Below are 20,892 nucleotides of genomic sequence, written 5' to 3'. Positions count from 1 at the left end.
AGCCCATGACTGAAAGAATTTGTTTCAGTCCACCTCTACACACCCCTCCACTCCATTTTGGTTAGCATTAGCACTCCTGCACTATTTTGCTGGGGGTTAAATAACAGGAAGGTTGGAGCAGAAGACTTTTACCCTTTAAAAAAGGGCAATGCAAACTCAACCTCTGGGCAAGATTTCCCACTATATGTAGCCCAGTATAGTCATGCAATGTTCACAGAAGAAGACAGCACTGAAGGTGAGTCAACTAAGCTAATTATGAAGAGTATTAATAAAAAATTGACTAGCAGTCTGACATATTACAGAGTGATTCAGACAGCTTGCTAGCTGCAGTATCTCCAAATTCATCACCTGGACAGTGGGGAACAATATCACCCCTCTCACCCAGGGCCTACAGAAAAGGTAAAGGTAAATTTTAAACTTTATTCAATATCCTTTTCCCAGGAAACAGTTGCTTAAGTTACAACAGCTTTTAATTGCCTGCTACATAGAAATGCTCCTTCTGAATTCTATTTTTATACATACAAACCATGCACAGCACAATGTTTCAAGTGAATGATTTTTTAAAACTAATATAAATTAGACTTACAGAAATGAGGCATCAAATACCACCTTAATTCAAATCCAAAGTAAGGATCATTCTGGCTCTAAGTGCTACTAGAGAACCAAGTGAAGTCCATAAAGGAGTTCTAGGGATCTTATAATATGACTCTAACAGTGTATATCATGTCATGATGCTACTTCAACCAAAGTAAACAGGACTCCTTCGGAGACAGGCTCCTAACTGCAGACTGCAAACAGCAGTTAGACTCCTAACTGCAAAGCAACACTGCCAGCAGCACTGCCAGCTTTTATGCCATTCTACCACTGTGCACCACCTCCTCAAGCTGGGCCCAAACAGCTGTTGAATACCCACATTGTCAAACTGCTATAGCGCAAAAGGGTGATCTCAGTGCAGACCAGTCCCTTCATCTGGTGCACAACAAAGAAACTGCAGTCATTGTATGGATGGGGAGCAGAGATACTGAAGACAGCCCAGCCATCCAACACTGTGTGAGACTACCAAGAGAGCCGCTCAATGACTCTTGAGAGTGAAATAGCTCACAGCCTTTCAACTGTATGCAAAAAGTCCTTTCTCTAGTTTGCAAACTCGGCACAGAGAAGTTCTTCAGGCATCTTTGTAACCAATTTGCGTTCAAAGGCAAAAGATTTCTATGAAATACAATATTTTTCTAAATTATATTCCCAAAACATTTGCTCAGGGTTTCACACACAGGCTGACAAAATGGCACTATTTAAAAAGTCCTATCCTCTAGTTCAGACAAAAATAATGTCCTTGCCAACTACTCAATTCCCTGTAAAATGTGCTGCAAGTCTGAATGCCCATGCCCTAATACTGAATGGAGATTCATGGAAAGGAGGCACACAGCCTAAAAACACTCAGTCATTTGGAGAGTACTTCAGAAAGAAGGAATGTAAGAAGTGCCAGCACATACACCTACACCAGCTGCTCAGTTTTCTCAGATTCTCTGCTATTTCAGTCAGGCATTATTTGACTGCAAGCAGAGTGTAGTGATGATTCAGTAACATTGTGAGGAGTACCCTTTTAGGGTAGGTGAATGGGATCATAAATAATTACTCCTGAGAAAAGCAAACAAAAAATATTCTCTCTAGAATCTGACAGAGCTGTGACATCTGCTACCATACCATACCACATAGCTGACACCTAAGGATTCCACAACTTTTGATCTCTAGTCAAAAGATGGGAAAGCACAGCATGTTAGATTTGCAAAAAACATGTTCCCATCAGACACCAACTTATTGCCTTTTCAAGCCACTTTTCTGCAACACTGACCTGCAGTCCCTCTCTTCCTCCACTTTTTTTTCTGAAGCCCAAAAAAACAAGCAGTCGGAAGGCTTCTCCTTAAGGCTAACTTTTACTCACAAAGTTAGAAAGTAAACACCAATTACTGTCCAGAGAATATAATCAATAGCTAGGTCCTAATGACCAAGCCACCTGCCACTCAAATCCAGTTTTCACAGCAGCCTATTAACTTTTGTTTTGAAAACTATCCCTCTTAGCAAAACATGTAAGCCTTTCAAAATAAGAACTGGCATTAAGCTGTCGAGATGCAAGGGACCTGAAGTCATTTGGACAAACTGCCCTGAAAGTCAGAGCTGAAACACAACTTCAACAGTAACAGAAGTACCTAAACAGTGAGATCCAGTAAAGACAGTAACATATGGTAATGAAGGGAATTGCTGTGTTTCTGTGGTAGGAAACACCACCCCTCTAACAAAATTACTTGTGCTGCACCTCTCCACCTTCCCAAACCCAAAGGAAGGATCTGAAATGTGATGCACACACTCAGCCCCAAAGCCAGCTCACCTATGCCTATGTGCCTTCAGGTAGCAAGAGAACGGCTTGCTCCCTACCTGAACTGACAAGGTATCGTGCTGTCCGCATAGAATCTACCTGAGTCTGGAAACAAAACCAGCTAAAATAAAATAAATTAAAACTGCAACAGAAGAAACAAGTACGGGAAGAGAGCTGACAGGATAGCGTTTTAAATCCATTTTAAATCTATCTGACTCACTGCTAGTAACTGAAGTCATAAACATCCCCGTCACTGGCTATTCTAAGATTTTCTAAAGTACCTCTGTACCTCTTCCCCAGCTCTCAAGACTCCAGCTACGCGCCGAGTTAATAAACAAACATTTATTTAGTCCCCAAAGGACTTGGCAGGATTTTACAAAAACCAGACACGAGGCCTACCCTGGAAAAACTTCCCTGAGGGGTGCTCACCGCTAGCAGGTGGCGATCGGGGCGGACAAAGCGCGGTCTGAGGACAGGAGCGGCCGCGGAAACACTCGCGGAGCCACGTCCCGCCCGCACCGCTCCCCGCGAGCCCTCGGGACGGGGCAGGGGAGCGCCGGCTGCCGGGGGACGCCCGGCACGGCCGCACGCGGGAAAGTTCCGGCAGGGCAGGAGCCCCGGGCCCGGAGCCTCCCGCCGGGAGCCCCTGCCCCGCCGGGCCGGAGCAGCCGCGCTGCGGAGCTCCCGCAACCGGGCAGCGCAACGGGGTGCGGGAGGTGCCGCCGCCGCCACATCTTCCTCATCTCCTCATCCCTTCTTCCTCCTCCTCTCCTGCACGGCGGGCGGAGGGCACGGGGGGCGCCGCGCCAGCGGGCAATGAATGGCCGTGCCAGACCCGCCCCCACCCCCGCTCACTCACAGGCGACGTAGGCGACGAAGGCGAGCCCCATGAGCAGCTTCATCCTCCTGCGGTTGATGGCGGTCAGCAGGCGCAGCAGCGGCCCCTTGCTCACCATGCCCCGCGGCAGCGGCACGCAGAGCGCCGGGCACGGCCGCGGCCACCCACGGCTCCGCTCGGCCCCGCTCCGCCCGCCCCGGAACCGCCCGCGCAGGCGCGCCGGCGGCAGCGCGCGCCCGCTCCCCCGCCCGCCCCTTCCCTCCCGGGCCGCGGACGCGGCCGGAGCGGTGGCGGCGCATGCGCGTGGCCCGCGCTTTCCTTATGACAGGCTGTTCGGTCCCAGCCGCGCGTTCCCTGCGAAGTGCCTGGGAAATGGAGCGCGCCCGCGGCCTCCCCCTGCATTCATCTGGTCTTTCAGGGTGCTTCAGGGTCGGGCGGCTTGGTCGCTTGTCGCTTCCCACTGTGGTGGTCCTTGGGTGGTGGAATGAGCAGGCAGACGTGGACGCACTCGCACACAACACGTGTGTGGCGCTGGCCCCTTCAGTGCCTGGTGCTTTGAAAGCGCTGTTTGCCTCGTCCCCAATGTGCTTTCCATATCTACATAGTAAGGAGAACCACCTGCATGCAATTTTGCAGAATCACAAAATAGTCTTAAGTTGGAAAGCACCCTCAAAGATAATAAAGTCCAACTCTTGACCCTGCAAAGGACACCCCCAAGAATTAAATCAAGTGTCTGAGAGCATTGTCCAGATGCTTCTGTCAGGCTAGGTGCTGTGACCACTACCCTGGGGAGCCTTGTCCCAATGCCTGACCACCCTCTGGGTGAAAACACAGATAGCCAGCCTGAACCTCCCCTGCCATAACTTCAGGCCATTCCCTCAGGTCCTGTCGTTGGCTGCCAGAGAAGGGAGGTCCATGTGTGCCCCTCCACCATGTGAGAAGCTGTAGGCTGTGATAAGGTCTCCCCTCAAGGTGCAGTAGGATGATGCTGTTTGAACACGGAGGTTGGATCAGATGACCTGCTCTGGTGCCTTCCAATCTTGCCCTTTCTGTGATTCTGTAAATGAAAAATGTGAGGATTTCCCCCTTCTCCCCTGCATCTCTGCCAACTTGTAGTTTATGACTTTACTCCTGTTCAGGATAATAAGATTGCAGTTGGTTTAAAATCTACTACATTTTTACTGCAGCTTCTATCTCAAGTTCTAGTGGCCTGTTGCAAACTGCAGATTGGTATTTGCCTGGAAGGGTAGGTGCCTTCTTCATGTGTCAAAACATGTTCTCCTGCCAGCAAATACACTTAATCTGAAGAGAAATCTCTCTCCACAACCTGACCTTCCCCTTGAGTAGTGTGGCCTCCACACAGTTTTTAAGAGATATTCTTTCTCACACTTGCCTCCCACAGGAGAAAACTGCGAGAGCAGATGTTCTTGAAATAAATTCTTCTTTTCAGTATAGAAATGCAGCTTGTTTAGAGCAAGAAACTATGACCTCAGTCAAACAGAGGCTCACGCAGTTAACAAGAGTTAACTCCTTATTATAAGGAGTAAAGTCAGTGAAACAAATGTGTGAGAGTCAGAAGGGTAAGTGCAGTAAGGTGCTGTCAGAGTGATTGAGAATATCCCCCTCTGTGAGACCCATGGAAGAAAAGGGACTTTTTCAGGAAGCCTTGAGAATTGAGATTTCCTAACCCTGGGCTCTAATTATAAGGCCACTCCTTTCCTCTTGATTTTTGTTTCCTTTGATTTGTGTTTGCTATACCTAACTTGTGAGTTCATTCCGCTGCTTCTGGCTACATGGAGTAAAGAGAATAACAGATCATCATTTAAAACATGATCTAGCTCCAAATTTATCTTGCGTAGTAATCTCTCAAAAAGTAGCAGAATTTTGTACCAGCAGTAAATTTGGCCATCAAAAAGCTACAGCTGAACAGTGCTACATGAAAGCTAGAGAATATTACAGGATATATTCATATGCACAGTACAAAATCCCCAAGCCTTTATGGGTGCCCCAGGCACTTTTAACAGTTGCCCTGCCCTAAGCTGGGCTGCTCAGTGTGTGACTCAGTCATGCTGCCTCTGTAAAGCACCTTGCTTGGCACCTCGCTCCAGTCTTCATGCCAGTTTTGCTGCAGAAGCATGTTCAGACAGGCTGCAATCTGTGAGGATGGGAAAAGGAGAGCAAAGGAGCAGGATGCATTATGGAACTTCATAGTGGAGAAGACTTGAACTTGGCAGGAGGCAGGCTGGCCATGCTCTCTGCAGGGCCAACTGTTTGTCATGCTTGACACCAGGGCCAGCTGTGTCTATGTTACTCTGCAAATCAGACAGAATGTGTCTAACTTAACTGCAGGGGGAGGGTGGCTCTGTCCCATCTCAACTCTAACTATCCACATGTACCTTGTAAGGACTATAAATTTCTCCAGACCCATGATGGCCAACTTATTTCAGGATACAGCTGGTCACATTCACAACCTTGTGCCAAGGACTGGCACCAGTAGCAGAGGTTCTGGTATGTAGTGGCTGCTAAATGTGCCAAGACAGGGATGATAGAGTTTTGAGTGCTGAGGCTTAATGTGCTATCAATCAGGAAGTAGGCATCCATCTGCCTTCAGGTTGTTATTTTGGTCTGGCTGATCACATGACATCACCTAATGGCAGTCTTCACTGGGATGGTTTGCAGGCAGTACACCCTGTCTCCCACACTGCAGTTTTCAACTTTAGTTCTAAAGTGCTTTATGAGAGCATTTTGATTTTTTTTTGTTCACTAAATCATGGCCTGTAACACAATGGGGGATTTTGAATGATGGTATTTTGAAATAACTTTTGATAATGATTAAAAATATGTGTGCAGGTATATCTACCTGAACAACCAGTATGAGTTTAGAATTCGCAGCACCCTTGCAATGTACTTTTCCTTGACACCAGATCAAAAGTATGCAATTGCTCAGCTGTTGTTCCAGAATTGGGAAAAAAAACCCCCACCAAACCAACTGCTACAATTTGTAGAATTTTCATGTGATGCTGCATGCAAGAGACTCTTCTGCTATGTGGAAAAACCAGGAAAATGTTTACTTTCTGTCCTGCTCATGTTTCTGCAAGAGGTGATGTTCCACAGTATGATGTGGGAGACATAAGTGGACCCTGGGCACCGAGACCTGAGCAGAGAGAATTACTATGTACAAGATAACAAAAAGAGTTACAAAGTTCTGAAGAAAATGCAAGAATAAAATCAAGCCATTACCAGCACACTGCTTTCATCTCTTATAACTTTGGTCTCTTAAGTTAGAAAGCTCAGTGTAGCCAAGGAAGTAGCACAGAGTTGCCCAGCTACTTGTGTGCTTCCTCAACATTCAGCTGCAACCTAGTGATGCTTACCTGGGAGGAATTGTTCTGGTATTGTTATCCTCCTCTAAAAATAGATGATTCTGTGGAGTTACACTGTTGTATTGCACAGGCACAACAACCCAGACGTATAAAGCCCAAGATAATCTTGAAAAACTAATGGCATTCATGCATGCACATATTGTAAAATGTGATTTAAAAGAAAAAAAGATTGGAATGTGATTATTTGGTTTGGTTTGTTCTACTTTTAACAGCAGATCGTGTGGGGAAGGGAACTCAGACGAAAATGAGTTAAAACTTGCAGTGTTTCTCTTCAGGAAAAGTTAGAATTTTGAGGGTTAGTGGTTTTTATAAAGGCTAATGAAAAAAGAACATGCAGTTCTGGAAAGAGAGTTTATTCTTTTATATTAACATCTCTGAAGGAAAAGAAAACTGCTAAGTGCTTCAGACAGTTATTATTTATTATCTGGGTGGTAACAAACAGTTTCAAATACAACTGGATCATAACAGAATTGAGACAATCCCAGACATTGAAAACGTACAAATAAAGAGACAGATCAGCCAGTGAATGCAAGCAAACAAGTAAGTGTCAAAGAATAATATGAAAATGACTAGCTTTGTGGATTTGCAGAAATTACATGAATCATTTAATGATTTAGATAGTTATTTGCAAAGAATAAATTTATAACATCTAAGGAAATAATTGTATTTCAGACTACAGTGAGGTCTGTCTATTTTGTTGAGCAGTTTTGTTCATGTGGGAGTAGTCCCAGTATTTCATTCTGTAATATTTGAGGCTCTTTTTTTTACATCAAGCATATAGAAACCCAAGACACAACACTACTCAAAAAAGTTACTTCAGGCTTCAGGCTTTAAATTTATATACTGACTCAATTGAAAAAAAAAATTAAACAACATTCCTAAATTGACTCGTAGCATTACTTAAGCTAGTAATGTAGCAAGTACATAAAGTACTTGCTCTTCATGATGCATTTTTCTCCTGAGTTAACTGAAAGCAGCCATGTACTTTTTCAAAGCTGGAATAAGATTTTAAGGTGCTTTATCTATTCTGAAAGTGCAGAAGGCCACATAAGAGATCCTTTGGTAATTGGGTCAGAATGAAATAGAAGAGATAGTGCTAAATTAGTGATAATAAAAACTTGTGAGCAGTTAAAACCACTGTTCCTCAAAGTTCTTTTATCATCAATCAAAGAAGCTAGTTTATTAGGCTGGGTCAGCAAGTTACTCATTCACTGCTGTTTTACATTTCATAATTTCCCAAGCCCTTTGGATCTTTTTAATTGGTATTGCTCTACCCTAGAGCACTCTGGAAGTAATGACTTCGAATGCATCCATTTTGGGCTGTATTCAATCCAGATCAAGATGGAATTAATACTGAAGAAGCCTATGCCTTCCTCTGATGATATACAGCAGTCAAATCTGCATGCCCCTGTTTACTTTTATATCACTGGCCCAGAAAGTGAACAAAAATAAACATACCCTGGGTGGGCTAGGGATGTATATGCATTTACTCAGCATGTGGCATAGTGGCTGGGGACTGCTCCTTGTTAAGAAAAGCCCCTTGGGGTTTGTGCTGGATGTCTGTGCTGGCCCCTATAGCACTAGTAAGAGGAAACCCTTCTGCATCCTTACTTGCAGTAGTACTAGCTGGATGGGACTTTACCCATGTTAGTGATGTGCTTCATAAAAGGTCTGCCTCTCCTTTCCTCATGCAAAGCTCATGCAGATGACTTACAAGCCACTTTAGTGGTAGTGCTTCTGTGTTACAGCAATGTGAGGATTATCATCTTAATTGAGAATAAGGAGCTGATGCTAAGTAACTGGAGGAGCAGGATTGCAATATGCTGGAAAGTATATCTACTCTGCAGTCTAGATATTGGTGTTCTCTCCTCTGGGGCAAGGAAAATCTTAGTGCTGTTCGACTTCTCTCAGACTGTCAATGAAGCAGAAAGTAAATAAGGTCATTAAAGGTGTTCAAGAACTTATACAGTTGAATTTATAGAAAGACAATGTGACAAGTGTCTGTATCACAGTGCAGTTGAATTGCATTTGGAGTGCAAACATTCCAAAACTGCTGTTTTATGTTATTACTCTTTCGTGAATTTTTCTAGCTGTAGTGTCAGAGAAATTAGATGGGTGACAGAGAGAACATGTACACGCAAACATTTCTGTAAATGTAGCACAGAAGCATTATTAAGTTTATGAAGTCCTTCACTATGACAGTCCATGACCTTATGAAGAGGGATCTAGGACAGCTGCAAAGAAAAGACCATCACGTATCATGTGTCATCTGAGTGAGTGATGGGACAAAGTGTACCCTGAGCATATTTGCAGGTGACTCCAAACTGGGAGAAGAGGCTGATATACCAGAGGGCTGTGCTGACATCTAGACAAATCTTGCCAGGCTGGAGAAATGGGCTTAGAGGAACCTCTCAAAATTCAACTAGGAAAAGCATAAAGCACTGCACCTTGGAAGGAACAGCCCCAGGCAGCAGTTCAGGCTGGGGGACAAACAGCTGGAGGTCCTGGTAGACACCAAGTTGAATATGAACTAGCCATGTGTCCAAATAGGAAGAAGGCTAATGGTATCTTGGGCTGCATCAAAAGGTGCCCTGGCAGCAGATGAAGGGAAGTGAGCTTTTCCCTCTATTCAGCACTGATGAGACCACACCTGGAGTGTTGGGTCCAGTTCTGGGCTTCCCAGTACAAGATGTACATGGATATACTGGAGAGAGCACAGTAAATGGCTCCTAAGGTGATTAATGGTCTGGAGCATCTCTCATATTAAGAAAAGCTCAAAGAGCTGGGACTTAGCCTGAAGAAGAGAAGGCTCAGGAGGGATCTCATCCATGTGTACAAGTAACTGAAGGGAGAGTCCAAGGAGGATGGAGCCAGACTCTTTTCAGTGGTGCCCAGCGGCAAGACCAGAGACAGTGGGCACAAAGTGAAACACTTTTGTTCCCTATGAAATCAGTAAACACGTTTGTACTGTGAGGGTGACTGAGCACTGGCACAGGTTACCCAAGGATGCTGTGAAATATTCATTCCTGGAGATACTCAAAAGCCATCTGATCAGGAACTAGGCAACTGGCTATGGGTAGCCTTGCTTGAGCAAGAGGATTGGACTAAATCAATCCACAAGTGTCTGCCAACCTAAAACATTTTGTGATTTGATGTTTACAAAGCAAACAAAAGCACAGATCCACATATTTTACTTAGATGTGTGCTTTTGTTATTTTCCAGGATACAGCTGAATAGATACAAAACCAGACAAGTGCCTACCTTTGTATAAACTAGCTTTAGTTATCTCAGTAGAAATATTCCTGTGAGGATGTACAGTAATGAACAGCCTTGTGTGTAAACTTACTCTTGTTTGCAATTACAGGCTTTAGAATTACAGCCTATAGTCAAGGTTATTTACAGTATCAAATTTCTGTTTTAAAGTGAGGAGGATTAGGAATTTCCAGATAGGTTTTCCAGCAGCTAATGAGATTTAACCAAATAAATTTTCACTGCTGCCTTACAAAGTTAAATTATGGTCTTACATAAACAGTAAATTCCCCTGGTGAATACCAGTTAAATGAATTTGGAAATTGTTTTGCAGCCCAACAACGAACCAAACCTAGCTAAAGAACCTTTGAATTTTTTTATTATACAGAGAATAAATTCACAGCTAGTGAAAGCAATATTCCATAGATTTCCAAATAATCTATAAGCAATGTGAACTTTTGAGTATGAAACTTATTCATAGAAAAAAGGACAATTCTTATGTGCACTTCTTGTGCCTCTCATTGGCACTGAAGATTTATTACTGCAGTGCTTACTAAAAACACAGAGCAAAAGACCACAAAGTCTGATGTATACAGCATTTGCATTATTAGATCAAAAATAATTATCAGAAATTTATCTTTCCATGTTATGCTAAGTCTTCCATGGAGAGGTTTTATAAATAAACAAGTTTATATTTATCATAGGCTCCACAATGGGCACTTAAACTAATTTAAGAAGGCCAGGCTTGGATTGAGCATATGACATTACTGGTTTATTCAGCCTTCTGCTTTTAGCTATGGAAACCATACTGTGAGGTGAATCATGAATTGAGGAAGGAATACAATGAAGGCAAAGCTGGAACATACGCCTGAACTACATTTGGGAAATATTCCTAGTCCTGAACTTTCAGTGTGTGAATTATGTTGAAGCATTCTGCAAAAGGTTCTGAAAAAAAAATCTATTGTCAGATTTACATCTGAAGTCTGGGGATGCTGTAGATCAAAAAGGTTTGGAAACCTTTCTTCTACGCACATGTGATAGGCTGACTAGGTATGAACAGTATCTCAAACCCTAGTGCAAGTTGAAAGGAAAATCATTATGTTGAATTAAGTCATTGGTAATTCCAGCAAATAGATGGCTCAGGAACTTATATATACAAAAGCATTTTGTGTATTCCCAGTTGTACTGGGTAGTACTGGATAGGTGCACTTCCAAATAGTACAAATATGCCTGCATAGATTATATTGGAAAATTACTCCCTTGCCAAAATAACTTAAACTGGTACCCTGAAAAGAATCAGGCAATGTTGGTAAGATGAGCTGTTAATGTAGATTTTGCCCTAATGTCTGTGCTGGTGATGGCTGTGAATATTTTAGCCTAGGTACATGCCTGTATAAATGTATGTATAGCTTCCTATGTCTCTCTGTGTCTCCCTCCCTGCTCTCCTGTCTCTCTGGTCCCTCAGTAATTTTTTTAATTACCACCTTGTTTAATCTGAAATAGCATAGCTCTTAGATATGTTAATTTCCCCATACATTTATTTGTGATAGGCAGATAGTATACATATTATTCTTGTCTTGTTTAGCAGCAAAAATTCCATGCAGGAGAAAGACACATATGAGCACTTAGACCATGAGAGTTCCAATCAGATCTCACAATTTGTTAGATACAAAACAGTCCAACCACAAAACACAGATACTTTGGAGACCAGGGTTAATGAACTTTTGTCTTCCTGGAGTTACTAATCCTTGTAGCAAAACCTTGAGAGCAAAAACCATAGTGACAGCTTTCTGGGAGAAAGGAATAAGCCCTCAGAAGAAGGGAAATCTACAGAAGATGGAAAGTACTAAGGAAAGAGGGAAAGAAAAGAAAGTAGTCTGTTGAAACTGTGCCCAAATATCTTGAAATAAAAGCTTTAATTACCCATGTTTCTCTCAATAGTTTTGAGAACAATGACAGATGATAGCAATCTAAAGTAGATTTCTGATCCTTTTTTTTCTCCTCATACCCAGTACTCCATGGCTTTACAAAAAAGAAGAGTTTGTTTGTGTGAGGCGAATAGAATGAAGGGTGACATCCACGTGAATGGCACTTGTGTGCCTTGCCTCAGCCCACCACTCTCACCCAAAGTGAACTTGGCTGTAGAGACTCCAATTACTCATTCATCTCATGCAGCCTCCATTTGCTAAATCCAGCCAACTGGAGAGCAAGTGCAAGTAAAACCAGTTTTGTATTCCATCTGTCAGGCCATGCACTTGTCTTCTGTTTGGTCACATGTCCACAGACAGTGTGAAGGAAAAGGCATTTGAAGGCCTTGTTTTCCAATTTCATTTTTTAAAGAAAATTATAATACTGAAGTATCACATCAAGAAGCTTTGTCTAGAAATTTGTGTGCTATTCTCCAGAAATTCAAACATTATATTCCTGACTACCTTTATAATTTATTTAAATGTTTATAACCAGGTAGACATGGTTTACAGCACCTAAATTAATCTTGTGAGACTGCAAAATCTGGAATACTGTTAGAGGTGCTACCTTTCGCATTTGTCTAGCTTTAGTAAATGCTTTACTCATACATTTATGGGCTGAGGCACTCTCTGTGGTTGCTGAATGAAATAGCCATGCCTGAACCAAAAATTTATTGAAACCCCAGCTGTTAAGTACCTCTGATGCCCTTCAACATAGTCATGCACTTTGAGCAATAGTTACAGTTTATCACCAAGGGCAAAGAAACCTCTCTTTTTAGCTGTAGTTGCTGTCTATATTGCACCCTGCAGTTAGGTCAGATGCTGCCTGTAGGACCATTGTCCTCACTGGGAGCTGAAGTACCTAGTACCACATTCCTGTTGTTGCTCACTGTTTTCATCTCAGATGACACATCAAAGCATCATTAGAGTGCAACAGCTGTTGCAACAGCACAATGATCTTTGTGCTCCCCAGCTTTATTCTGTCATCTGGTATGTCCCACTGCCAGTCTTGGTGAGTCCTCTGGGTTCAAATGCTCACAGCCCCACGTGAAGAGTGGACAAGTGCTGGTCCTGGGGACGCCACAGTCAAACAGTAGGGAATGGCAATAATCCAGAGACATGAACACCTGACCAAAATTTTCATCTTCCCTACATAAAGCTAAGCTAAGATACTGGACAAAGTAAGTAAAAATGAAGACTCTTTATGAAGAGGGGTGCAGAGCTGGTGTGGTGTTGTGGGTTAACCACTGGAGATAGCTCAACCCCATGCAGCTGTTTGATCACTGCCCTCCCATCATCCACCCCCCCCTGCTGTGGGAAGGGGGTAGAATCAGGTTAAAATGGGAAGATTGTAGATTGAGATAAAAACACTCTAATAGGTAAAGCAAAAGCTGCACATAAGCAAAGCAAAATAAGGAATTCATTCATCACTTCTCATGGTTGGGCAGGTGTTCAGCCACATCCAGGAAAGCCAGGCTCCATCACTCTAAGGGTTACTAGCAAAGATGAATGCCATAACTCCAAGTATTCCTTCTTCCCCCTTTTCTCCTCATCTTTTGTATCAGAACAAAACTTCATATGGTCTGGGATATCCCTTTGGTCAGCTGGGGTCAGCTGTTCCAGCTGTGTCCTCTCCCAATTCCTTGTGCACTCCCATCCCCCTCCCTGATGGGATGGGGTGGGAAACAGAAAAAGCCTTGACACTGTGCAAGCCATGTCAGCAATAGCAAAAATACCCCTGAATTACCAATGCTCTTTTGGTCACAAACCCACCATATGAAGTGCTAGGAAGAAAATTAACCCTGTGCTAGCCCAGAACAGTACACGTGTGGGATGTTGACTGGGTTTGTCACATAGGCATTGTGGCCTAGTACATTCCATGCTGTCTGTAGATGTGAGTAGACCACTGAGATCTACTCACATGGGGCTGCAAAAGCATGCTCTGTGGTCTTGAGTGGGGCTTTCCAGCTAGGGTTTGTACATTGATATGGCAACAGCATCTGGTTGTTGGTTCACTTGGCCTGGAAACAGATCATTAATATTCGTTAGTCAAATAGGAAAAATGCAGGCTGAAAGGAGAGAGAGAGGATACTAGGAAGAGTTTTAGTGCAATAGCTTTCTGTACTTCAGATTTTTACTTTCATTGTCTTTGTCTGCAAAACATTTCTTTCAGCACTGAGCCTGTTCCTGGGTATTGCTTCTGCTTGAGATGATTTTTAGTTTTTTACTCTTCAGCTTTTCATTTGTTAGTTACCCCCAAACACACAGGCACTACTTCCTCAAATATTTTTTCTTTTTTTATATACCTGAATAGTTTGGATAGTCAGAACCCTGAAAATAGTGAAGTAAGCTATGTAGAATTTGTATGTAAGCTTACTTCACCTATGAGTGAAGTAAGCTATGTAGAATTTTTGCATCCCGGCAGTAAAGCCAGAGCAAGCACTCAGTCTGCAGCTCATATCTGCAACTTACCCAGTGAGATCTTTGCCTTGAACCTGCTCAGGTTTATTGTTGGAAATCAATCACTAAAAGTGAGGCAGTTAGAGGATTTTTTCATCCTTTTGATGTGTATAGTATTTTCATTACCATAATGCAAATGATCATCCCAGTTTACAGATCAGACAATCTCAAGAAGGTAAGTAAAGCCTTTAGAACAATTAATGCAAGACACTGAAAAACTGTCATGCTTCCCTTTTTTTTAGATTTCAGTAGCTTAATTGCCTCTTGAGCCCAATGAAGTGTTGATCTCTGCTAGATTGCCGTAACTAAGGCTCTGCTGGCAGTAATTTAGAAATGCAAATAGGGTAATTATCATCTGACCATCCAGTTTCCAAATAAAGCCTGGAGAAATGTTATTTAAAATCTCTTCCATCAGCAGAAGCGATCCTATCTGATAAAATTAAGAAATGTCTATTTATGATCTACCTACTCACTGATTAGTTTGCAAAAGAGAGTAATTTTTTATTTATATATCACTATCTCACTCTAATCCTCTAGGAGCAAGCTAACTCAAGGAGAGGGAAGACAACAGCTAAGGGGCTGCTACTCAGAGGCTTCAATATTCAATATATGTTAATATGTTGTCCTTCTTCCAGAATACCCTTTTTAACAGTCCTTCTACTCCCTGTGAATTTAATGGGGGCTGTACATACAAACCATGCCTTTTATGAACGTGAGTCATTGAAAAGTCTGTAAAGACCTTCATACATGAAACCAGATGAATTCCTTGAGGTATGAGCTAAAAGTAAGGAAGTAAGGAAAGCATATTTCAAAAATATTAATAATTAGGTGATTTGTTGTTGACACAGAGTTAAAGCACTTGTTTAGTGGCCATATCATAGAATGATTTAGGTTGGAAAAACCCTTAATATATCAAGTCCAATTTTTAAGCTAAAACTGCCAAGCCTACCACTAAACCATGTCCCTAAATGCCACATTCACATATCTTTTTTAGCACTGCCAGGGATGGTGGTTCTGCCACGTCTCTGGGCAGACTGTTCCAATGCTTGACAACCTTTTTGTCAAGAAATTTTTCTTAATATCCAATCTAAACCTCCCTTGGCTCTACTACAGGCCATTTCATCTTGTCCTATTGCTTTTTACTCGAGGAAAGAGACTGCAGCTCCCTCAGCTGTTTATCACAGGACTTGTGTTCTAGATTCTTTGTCAGCTTTGTTGCGCTTCTTTGGATGCAGTGTAAGTCCCAAACTATACTCTGGATTGGGAGATTGGTAACAAAGGATCCGTGAAGGCTGAAGCAGAATCTTGTCTGGCTGTTCTAAGAAAAACTGCATCACTTCCATGCAGACTTTTTCCAAAATAAATATTGAGACACTAAACCGGCTACCAAACATGAATTCCAGAAACCCCTACTCTTCTGTACTTTGCGCTGAAAAAATGCATTTGCAGAATGATTGTTCTTTTGTTCCCTAAAGGCTGTATCTGCAATTCACATGTAAGCATGTGTTACGATTGTGTAATTGTAACACAATTACAAATTACAAATTCTTTCAGACCCCACTTCAGCTGTAACTGTGTTGCAGAAGTTAATGGCATCTTCTAAGTTGAAAAATATGAGTGGAATCTTCACCCACCCAACAGCACTATAGCAAAATAGTTCATATGGTATAAGTGAACTCTTTGCAGGTTCTGAATCTACTGGGAACTCAACTTACTTGATACCAGGACAACATGAATCCATTTATAATTCATTGTTTGGATGGACTTCATTCTGAGCTAGCCAATTCTCATCATACTTTATACAGATAATTCAAGGCACAGGGTTATAGCTTCAATTCTAGGGTCAGATGTCTAAGCATTAGTCAATTGTGGGGTTCAAGTTTGAGGTGATGAAGTCCATTATCAGCTCTAGCTCAGGTTCCCACAAGAGCTAGTTCTCTTTTGGACATCCTTCATTTTGACTGGCCCTTTCTCTACACCAGTTATCATGATGAGACTAGATCAAAAATATCTTCCCCCTTATTTGTAGTGAAAAAGAGGAAAACCGGAGCAACCTCTAATATCATGGGGTTGCAGGTTGGTGTGGTTGCACAAGAGCTAACAAAATCAGTATTACATGATTTAAATAACAAAGGTGGTCTCTACTTTATTGATTCATGGGGGTTTTATAAAGAACTTCATAATAAGGCTCTTATCTGAGTCTTTTGCTGATTTTTCCATCTAAATTAATTTGGTAGTTCAGCTGTACTCAGCTAACTAGTTATCTAATTATAATCTCACATTCTGATTCAATGTTTTTCATTGACAAGGAGTCTGAATTCAATACTAAGAATAAAGACTTGTCTGAGTTAAATTGTGTGAGTATATATTCTTTTTCCATCTGTCACTGAGAAATAGGATGCATGTCACCTAAAATACAACAGTCTCTATCCATTTTTAAACACAACCAGATGGCAGTTTATTTTTCCATTTTTCTGAGAATCAGTATCCTCAGATAGTGAGGTTGACAAGTTTTCTTACAGCCACATGTTTTTTTTCACCATTTGAGCAAACAGTAAGATTTACTCTAAAAGTATATTACAGTCATTCTAAAACACATAATTCCACTTGAGCTGTGTTCTCATTTCTTTCAAGTGATCATCATAGAAGGAGAATCACTTAGTGCTTATCTTGGAAGTCCAGAGGGTATCAGCACATTCCCTTCCCCTCCTGGGAGTTTGCCTGCCTGGGCTTGGAGTCAAGAGTGTAGCTGTCTGTTCAGGCTGGCTCATTCAGAAGACCTCTTGTGAAAAAGAGATTGCAGATGCCCTATGGACCCCCATTCCTTTCCTTCAGATTTGCTTTTAAGTTGAGTTTCTTGCCCCTGAATTTCTCAGCTCTGCCCCCCTAAGCTACCTTGCAATTGTGCCATAGTCGTGCCCATCTCCAGCTGTGGACACTGTTGATCCAGACTCTGATTTGACATGTTGGCTTGACCCTGTGACATGGTCATTCTGCTTTGTTCCTGTGATCTTGTCTCATGATCTGAACTCTCAGCCTAGCTGAGTACTGTCACCACACCTTGTCTGGTTACCTCAGTCACGTACCGTGGGACTTGACCCTTGCTGTTATGGCCCCTCTGCCTGCCAGCTGCTTCATCATCCTTGGTTTCCCACTGCCTTTTCCTTATGGCACGGCTGGACCTTGCTGCTTCTTGACAGGGAGATTCATGGCAGCAGGCATGGTTTTTTAGCAGTAGCCTGGGTATCATACTATGCAATGCCTGCCTGAAGAAAGAAAAGGCATTTGAGAGGTGAAGAGGGCTCTTGTGCAGGATAAGGAATAGTCATGCTAAGACCTTGACAATTCTTCCCTTTGTAATTGTGCAGAAAAAAAGTTCTGCCTTCCCCCATCACCCACCCACTGAGATATACTCTCAGCAGGGTAGTAATGTTACTATTTGACCTACTATGAAAGGCTGAGGGGTGTATTCTGGACTGCATGAAATACATGGCACCTAAAATTTTCTAACATAGCAAAAAAAAACCCAAAAACATACACCTCTTACCACTGTTCTTAAAAAAGGCAAAATTTTATATATGCATTAGACTCCATTTTTTTCTTTTGATGTGGTTTTATCTGGTATTCGAGTTATTCAAACAGTGATTCTGTGCTCCTTACCAGTAAAGTCAAATCCAGGCATGTGAGAAAGTTTGTCATATAATGCTATGCAATGATGCTTAGAGATACATATACAACTTTTTCTTTTTGTCTCTCTGAGCAGTTTGCAGTCACACTTTACACTACACGAATACAACTACTTGCAGGTGGTAAAATCACACTGGAGCCAATGTGATGAGGGGGTAGGTGTGGATTACATATCTGATGATAAGTAAATACTTGTGGGATTACATCAGCCTGCAAGGCTGTTTTCCACCTATTTGCACCATTGACCTTGACTACTGCATTTTAGGATTGACCTTTTCGTCTTTTGAAGGTTTTAGTCTTCTCCTATAGTTTTCTCTCTTTTAAATTCTTTGTACCACTACATGTTTTGTTCCACATTAAAAAACTTCTTTCTAGTAATACCTTCTTAAAGCTGAGAAGGACTCTAGTGCATTCTATGTATGGCTTACTTTTAAAAGTCTAGATGTTTTCAAAAGCAGTTTCATTGCCCAGGGCTCCATCTGTGTCACACTTTATTTGGAAAAGACATATTAGTGATCCATCAACAGTTAATGAATTACATTTATACACAAAATTACTCATGAAGAACAAGTTTTGCTGTAGAAACTTTCCAGTTATATCCAGGAGTCACATCGGTCACATCATCACAGTAAAAAGCACTGCAAGCAAACCAGCTCCATAATGAAAATTTCACTGTGAGACATTCACTCTAAATTATGCATTCTTTATATGTTCTGCATACAGAGCTGGTGTTGATCGGGGGAAATTAAACATTATAGATAAAAGCATAAAGGCATAAAGCATAAGAACTGCAGTGTGTGGAAAGAAAGAGACATCTTCCTCTGCTTTATTTGTTGTGCAAACAGTGTAATTTTGGCAAGATTTTACAAGACTACCCTGCAAGCTCATTTATGTGTTGCAACCCTTCCCCACCTGCCAAGAGGCTTCTGCCTCTGGGATTGTATTACACTAGGGCATTGGCATATTGTGTATTTACATTTGTCTGGAGGGTTTCCACAACCACTGCACCTCACTACTCTCATAACTACTCTGATAGCCTGCCTTCACTGTAGAGCTAACCTATTTGCAAACAGAGTGAAAATATGGTATCAGATCACTCAGATTAAGAGTATGTTACATCTGGAGGTCTTCATCCTCAGGATGCTCTAGTCCAGACCAGTGTGACTGTGTCCATAGAAACACTGTCCCAGCACAAATGTGTTAAAAATTACTGTTCAGTGAACTCATTCACAAGGTGCTCTCTCATCTGCCTAGAGATGCAGTGACATGAAAACAATGCTTTATGTAAGTAGCTTCTAAGCAGTTATTCATTATAGATGCAGACAGTTCTGACAGCAAAAGCAAACAGGATTTGGCAGAAAGAACTTAATAAGAATGTCATTAAGGAATTCAGTCTGCCAACCAGCACGTGCTTTGTAGTGCAGTGAGCTGATTTCCCTACCTCCTTGCCTCTTTTTTTGGATGCTAGTCATAAAATGTCACTATAAGTATATTTTCCCTCTTGGTGTGTTTTACTAGTGCCATACCACAGCTTACCAGAAGACTGCTGTCGGCTCCTGGCAATCTGTATTCTCTGTTGGTGTCTCTGAGATGTAACAGAAATAAAACGAAAAATGCACAACACAGGAGAAATACAGCAAAGCAGCAGAAGCCTGGTAATATAGGGGTTGGAATAGGAGGACTAGTGGTATCAACATTTAATTTCTCTGCATATTCATTGAATGTATTTGCAAACACAAGCCCTTATTTGTGTAGGTGCTTTGCAGAGTATTAACCTTTGGCAAGGAGTAGCTGATAAGAATGATTCCTGATGAAAACTGTTTATATTTCCTTTACTCATGCTTATTCAGTGTCATAGTAATGAAATGTGCTTAAGATTAAGGGAATAAACTAATTTTTAAAGCCCCATGGCTCTATCTTGACCTAGACAAAGTAAAACATTTTTATCAAATAGCTGGAACAATTTGATATATTAGTTGCTTTGGAAAGGTTAATCTGCAAAATTGGCGTGTAGCACTGAGTCTTGGCATGCCATATACCATCCTATGGGCTGTACAGAGACAAAATATAATTTAGTGCTCTGGTCTTGGTCCAAATTTATCTGAATTTTGATCAACATGTATCTGCTATTTCACTATCGGGGACCTGCAAAGAAATTTATCAGTTCTCTTTAAAAGAATAAAAACAGAAGAAGAAGAATAAAAGCCTCATGTTTGGAGAATGAGCAGCACTTTACAGAGACTTTTTTTCTGGGTTTACTTTCTAATGTTAGAAATATCAGGTGCAGAAATCTTGACCCTTATACATTTGCTAAAAGATTTATTCAGAATTTAGTTAAAAGTGCAGAAGTGTTGAGTGATTTACGCAGACAGTACTTCTTGTGAATAGTTTAATTAAATTAATGAAAACTCTTTCTAATAAAACCCCAACAAATTTCTGAACTGAGGTGTTTCAAACAGTCTAAATTGTGATCTCATTTGCTTTACCTGGTGAGCCTGATTTCCTTGATACGTCATGTCACAACCCTGCCATTGATCTCCATTTTCTTTAAAACCTATGGGTGCATCAGAATTTTGAACTTCTAGTTTCCATGATTTATGTTCTATATATGTTTTGATGTCTACATATTGAACAATTAGATTAATAAATGGTGATTTATTACAGTTTAGACAACCAATGACTAATTAGTCCAGAGAAGATACCTATTTTCTTCTGGATTATCCTCTCTATCCTACTGCTTTAGATGCTTTAATTGAACTGACTAGTTCATTTTTGCACTTCTTTCATTAATTCCTTATGGGCAACTGAATTCTAACACTGCTAGTTAGAAGTGACTACTACCAGTACCTTTGACACTTTTACACATTTCTCTGACTTTTTTCTCCCCGGCTGCTGAAAAGGTAGGGTTCATATTATTAAACTCCTAACCCTTTA

At 41.6% G+C, this 20,892-nt stretch overlaps 1 protein-coding gene across 1 annotated transcript in view; it reads right to left on the bottom strand.

The window, feature by feature from the left end:
- UXS1 (UDP-glucuronate decarboxylase 1) overlaps positions 1 to 3,400 on the bottom strand; it is a 56,216-nt gene extending 52,816 nt beyond the window's left edge. Inside the window, exon 1 of the mRNA XM_030971860.1 lies at positions 3,234 to 3,400. Within this exon, the coding sequence (XP_030827720.1) occupies positions 3,234 to 3,330 (97 nt within the window). The 5' untranslated portion in view covers positions 3,331 to 3,400. The remainder of the gene's footprint in view (positions 1 to 3,233) is intronic.
- Positions 3,401 to 20,892: the final 17,492 nt, after the last annotated feature.

This window comes from Camarhynchus parvulus, chromosome 1 (assembly GCF_901933205.1).
Source record: "Camarhynchus parvulus chromosome 1, STF_HiC, whole genome shotgun sequence".
Classification (NCBI taxonomy): domain Eukaryota; kingdom Metazoa; phylum Chordata; class Aves; order Passeriformes; family Thraupidae; genus Camarhynchus; species Camarhynchus parvulus.
This window is presented reverse-complemented; position numbering and strand designations above follow the sequence as displayed.